The sequence below is a fragment of the Sinocyclocheilus grahami genome, unplaced genomic scaffold, assembly GCF_001515645.1.
Source record: "Sinocyclocheilus grahami isolate Dianchi unplaced genomic scaffold, SAMN03320097.WGS_v1.1 scaffold1007.1, whole genome shotgun sequence".
NCBI classification, from domain to species: domain Eukaryota; kingdom Metazoa; phylum Chordata; class Actinopteri; order Cypriniformes; family Cyprinidae; genus Sinocyclocheilus; species Sinocyclocheilus grahami.
The window spans coordinates 149,735-155,334 of NW_015506186.1; the positions used below are offsets into that span (position 1 = coordinate 149,735).

The window sequence follows — 5,600 nt, forward strand, 5'->3', positions numbered from 1 at the left end:
CTCACACTCACACACACTCACACTCACACACTCACACGCACACACACACACACTCTCACACGCACACACACACTCTCACACACACGCACACACTCTCTCACACACACGCACACACACTCTCTCACACAAGCACGCACACACACACACACTCTCTCACACACGCACGCACACACTCACACACACACACGTCATGCTCTCCTCTAGAGCTTCACGATTCTGGATAAATGTGTCCCTGCAGCACAAAAGCAGTGTTGAGTCGCTGGGGGATATTTGTAGCAATAGCCAACAATACATTGTATGGGTCACAATTATACATTTCTCTTTTATGACAAAAATCATTAGGATATTAAGTAAAGATCATGTTCCATGAAGATATTTAGTAAGTTTCCTACCGTAAATATATCAAAACTTAATGTTTGATTAGTAATATGCATTGCTAAGAACTTCATTTGAACAACTTTAAAGATGATTTTCTCAATATTTAGATTTTTTTGCACCCTCAGATTCCAGATTTTCAAATATTGTCAGATCCTAACAAACCATACATCAATGAAAAGCTGATTTATTCAGCTTTCAGCTGATGTATAAATCTCAATTTCCAAAATGTGACCCTTATGACTGATTTTGTGCTCCAGGGTCACAATTGAGTGATGATTTTTTTTTTTTGTCTCGAAAAGAGATCACGATTCTGAACTAAACAAAATATTAATTGCTGAAGTCTATTTAAAAGTGTTTATATATTAAAATTATGAAAAGTGGTTTGAATGAATGATTCAATGACTCGCTTAAACTTACACTTACATTTATATTTAGTCATTTAGCAGACACTTTTATCCAAAGCAACTTACAAATGAAGACAATTTATTTAAAATTGACCATTTTTAATACTTCACTTCTTTCATTACTGGATGAATCAGCGTTTTTGAATGAATCTCTTGAATGAATGACTCAATGACTCATAAATAGGCTACTTCACTCGTTTCATTACTGGATGAATCTGTGTTTTTGAACGAATCTCTTGAATGAATGATTCAATGACAAACACATTTTTAACAGTCACTTGTCGCCACCTAGTGGAGAAACAATGCAGTCGACACAAACGTTATTTGAAGCGCCAGTTACTTTCAGAAGATGACTTGCTCTATTTTGATCACTTCCATAGACATCAGTGTTTATATCTGAACTATAAACTTTCACCCCAGTATTTCTTTTTACAATGCAGATTGTGTTACAGTATTAAACAGGCCAGACGAGAACGGCACATTGTTTAATACTGTGTTAAAGCTGTGTGACGTCTCGTTGTGTCTGTCAGGCGTGAGCTGCTCCGATGAGGACGAGAAACCTCGTAAGAGGCGGAGAACCAACTCGTCTAGCTCCTCCCCCATGCTGCTGAAGGAGGTGCCTAAAGTGGCCACGCCCATTCCCAAAACCATCACGCTTCCGGTGAGCGGCAGCCCCAAGATGAGCAACCTGATGCAGAGCATCGCCAACTCGCTGCCGCCGCACATGTCGCCGGTGAAGATCACCTTCACCAAACCCTCCACCCAGACCACCAACAGCACCACGCAGAAGGTCAGGCGCACTTCCTTCCTGTCATGTTCATTAAGATGCTTATTCCTCCAATAAAGCCACGGCTGCTGTGTATAATAATGATACATGCTGTACAGTGCACAAAAAATCGCTCTAAATAAATGTCCTACAGTAGCACAGTTTTGCACAGTTTACACACCTGTTGTCCAACAAAGAAGTCATTTATTGACATGCTTTTTCTCCAAATTAACTTAATAACATAGTCGAGTGTTTGAAATAACTTATTTTTGTGACCAGACATGGTTTCATATCACAGAGTGATAGTATTATATACAGTGATAAAGGCTTTATTGATTAGCATTGCATTATAAATATACACCTAGGATGTACTTATTTTGATTCATTTTAAAATGGTTTGAATTTAATATTTTCATGATTTAGTTAATTATTAGCTTTTGAAGTAGTAGCAAGGAAATCTTGAAGTAATATGTTTAATGCACTTCATGATAACAACAAACAGAATATACTTTCTTGCTCTTTGTATTTTTATATCAGTATGGTACAAGATTAACCTATTTACATCAAGATAATCTTAAAAAAGTAATCTAAAAGTAGTGTGATTATTACCTAAAATGTGTAATGTAATGGATTACGTTACTAACTACAAGTTTTGTCGTGTAATTTGGAATCAGTAATGGATTACAATTTGTAAGTAATCTACCCAGCTCTGTGTGAGTGTGTGTGAGTGTGTGTGTGAGTGTGTGTGTGAGTGTGTGTGTGAGTGTGTGTGTGTGTGAGTGTGAGTGTGAGTGTGAGTGTGAGTGTGAGTGTGAGTGTGAGTGTGAGTGTGAGTGTGAGTGTGAGAGTGAGAGTGTGTGTGAGTGTGTGAGTGTGTGAGAGTGTGAGAGTGTGAGAGTGTGAGAGTGTGAGAGTGTGTGAGTGTGTGTGAGTGTGTGAGAGTGTGAGTGTGAGTGTGTGAGTGTGTGAGTGTGTATATATATACTGCCATTCAAAAGTTTGGGATTAGTAAGATTTTTAATGCTTTTAAATGGAGTCTCTTGTGCTCATCAAGGCTGTATTTATTTGATCAAAAATACAGAAAAAAAACTAATATTGTGAGGTTATTTCAATTTCTAATATTGGTTTTCTGTTTGAATATGTGTGAGAGTGTGAGAGTGTGAGAGTGTGAGAGTGTGAGAGTGTGAGAGTGTGAGAGTGTGAGAGTGTGAGAGTGTGAGAGTGTGAGAGTGTGAGAGTGTGAGAGTGTGAGAGTGTGAGAGTGTGAGAGTGTGTGAGTGTGTGTGAGTGTGTGAGAGTGTGAGTGTGAGTGTGTGAGTGTGTGAGTGTGTATATATATACTGCCATTCAAAAGTTTGGGATTAGTAAGATTTTTAATGCTTTTAAATGGAGTCTCTTGTGCTCATCAAGGCTGTATTTATTTGATCAAAAATACAGAAAGAAACTGTAATATTGTTGTGGAATATTATTGCAATTTCTAATAGTGATTTCCTATTTTAATATACATTAAAATATAATGTATTCCTGTGATGCGCAGCTGTATTTTCAGCATCATTCCTCCAGTCTTCAGTGTCACATGATCTTCAGAAATCAGTCTAATATGCTGATTTATGATCAATGTTGAACCCGTAATACTTTTTTCTTTGATTCTTTGATGAATAAAAAGTTAAAAAGAACAGCATTTAATCAAAATATAAATATTTTCTAACAATATAAGTCCTTACGATCACTTTTTATCCATCCCTGCTGAATAAAAGTATTAATTTCTTTTTTTTTAAATGACTGACTCCAAGCTTTTGAGTAGTAGTGTGTACTATAACACAACATTTATATTTTGAATAAACACTGTTCTTTTTAACTTTTTATTTATCAAAGAATCCTGAAAAATATGATCACGTTTGCCAAACAATATTGAGCAGCACAACTGTTTTGAACATTGATAATAATCAGAAATGTTTCTCGAGCAGCAGATCAGCATATTATACTGATTTCTGAAGATCATGTGACACTGAAGACTGGAGTAATGATGCTGAAAATACAGCTGCACATCACAGAAATACATTACAGTTTAACACATATTCACATAGAAAACAGATATTTTAAATGGCAATAATATTACAATTTTTACTGCATTTTTTTAATCAAACAAATGCAGCAGCGGTGAGCAGAAGAGACTTAATGACATCAAAATCCAGCCACAAATGCTTGAACGTTCCTTCAGAGCAGAGGAGCAGCATAAAGAATCACTGAATCATATGTTTGAGTGATTCATTGAGTCGACTCTGTGCTGCAGGTGATCATCGTGACGACGTCTCCCAGCTCCAACTTCATGCCAAACATCTTGTCCAGGTCGCACAACTACGCGGCCGTGTCGAAGCTGGTGTCGAGCGCCGCGCTCAACGCGGCCAGCCACAAACAGACCATGGTGATCTCAGCCGGCTCCGCCGCGGCCCCGGGGCCCAGTCCTGTCGCTGTGACGACCATGGTGTCCTCCACACCTTCAGTGGTGATGTCCACCATTGCTCAGGGTGAGTGTGTGTGTGTGTGTGTGTGTGAAAGAGAGTGTGTTTCAGTATGTTAGTGTGTGTGAAAGAGAGTGTTTCAGTGTGTGTGTGTGTGTGTGAAAGAGAGTGTGTTTCAGTATGTTAGTGTGTGTGAAAGAGAGTGTTTCAGTGTGTGTGTGTGTGTGTGAAAGAGAGTGTGTTTCAGTATGTTAGTGTGTGTGAAAGAGAGTGTTTCAGTGTGTGTGTGTGTGTGTGAAAGAGAGTGTGTTTCAGTATGTTAGTGTGTGTGAAAGAGAGTGTTTCAGTGTGTGTGTGTGTGTGAGAGTGTTTCAGTATGTTAGTGTGTGTGTGTGTGTGTGTGTATGTTAGTGTGTGTGTGTGAAAGAGTGTGTTTCAGTGTGTGTGTGTGTGTGTGTGTGTGTGTGTGTGTGTGTGTGTGTGTGTGTGTGAGAGAGTGTGTTTCAGTGTGTGTGTGGGTTAGGGGTGTGCCCAAAGTGTGAAACAAATAACGCGTTATACGGAGCCACTAAAAGGTTAGCGGTAGCCTGTTGCATTACAGTACATGAAAGTTCACTTACCACATACACAGAGTAAAGGTCATTGCACACTGAGTCCACGTTAAAAAATAAATACGACCTCACGTTATGTCAATCACGTTTACATACTGCCTCCGAAATATTCGTCCGTCATAAAAAAAAAATTCGTTTTTTGCATTCGTAGCAAGCATTTTGAGAGGTGTTTTGACAGTTCAGAGCCACCGTACAAGCAAACGCCAAAATCTAGAATGGCGATTGTCAAATTCATCCACTTCGTCTCGCAGCACAAAGCACTGTATATACATCCTTGCACACCGAGTTCACAGAAATTGGTGGTCTTCTTTTTAATATGTGGCTCTAGTATTCCTGAGCCACTGACATCCTGAAGTAAACTTCGCCCGTGATAATCCCGCTGCTCTTTAATAACGAGGGGAATTCTCCGTCCTCTCTATATCTCAGGATTGGATGGACCCAATATTTCCTTTCTCTTTCTTTTTTTAAGAAGCGAGAGGACAACAAAATAATCCTCACTGCTTGAAGACTCCATTTAGTGCTGTTTTGTGAATTTTTTTCGCAACGGATTAATTCATACGCACCGGACTCGGTGTGCAAGGTTTCTGTGCGTGACAAATTTTTAGGATTTCGAATAGCCTACGAAAATTTCAGACTCTGTGTGCAGAGACCTTAAGGAGAAATGTCTGATAGGACGATGGCGAATGATTTGCAGATCCTGAGCACCAATGACAAACATCTAATCTTGTCAAATGTGTGGTAATAGTACTGCCGCTCCATAGTATAGAGTCCTAGTGATCGCGAATCTCGAAAGTGAAAGTAAAATGAGAGCGCGCAATCGAAAGCGGCTCCCTGATGCCAGCAATTTATATACGGTCGCCTATACTTTTGATCCTCCCATCTCGTAGCGGCTATTTATTCTCTTTAGGGTTTCCGTAGTACACTTCCTTTTCTTTCCGAACACGGAACTGGGATGCGGCGGATTGCGGGAGAGGGGGGG

General features: G+C 39.4%; 1 protein-coding gene across 1 annotated transcript in view; it reads left to right on the forward strand.

Annotated features, from left to right (window-relative positions):
• emsy (EMSY transcriptional repressor, BRCA2 interacting) overlaps nt 1–5,600 on the forward strand; it is a 36,127-nt gene that overhangs the window by 5,652 nt on the left and 24,875 nt on the right. The window contains exons 7-8 of the mRNA XM_016250786.1: nt 1,313–1,572; nt 3,842–4,076. Of these exons, the coding sequence (XP_016106272.1) occupies nt 1,313–1,572; nt 3,842–4,076 (495 nt within the window). The remainder of the gene's footprint in view (nt 1–1,312; nt 1,573–3,841; nt 4,077–5,600) is intronic.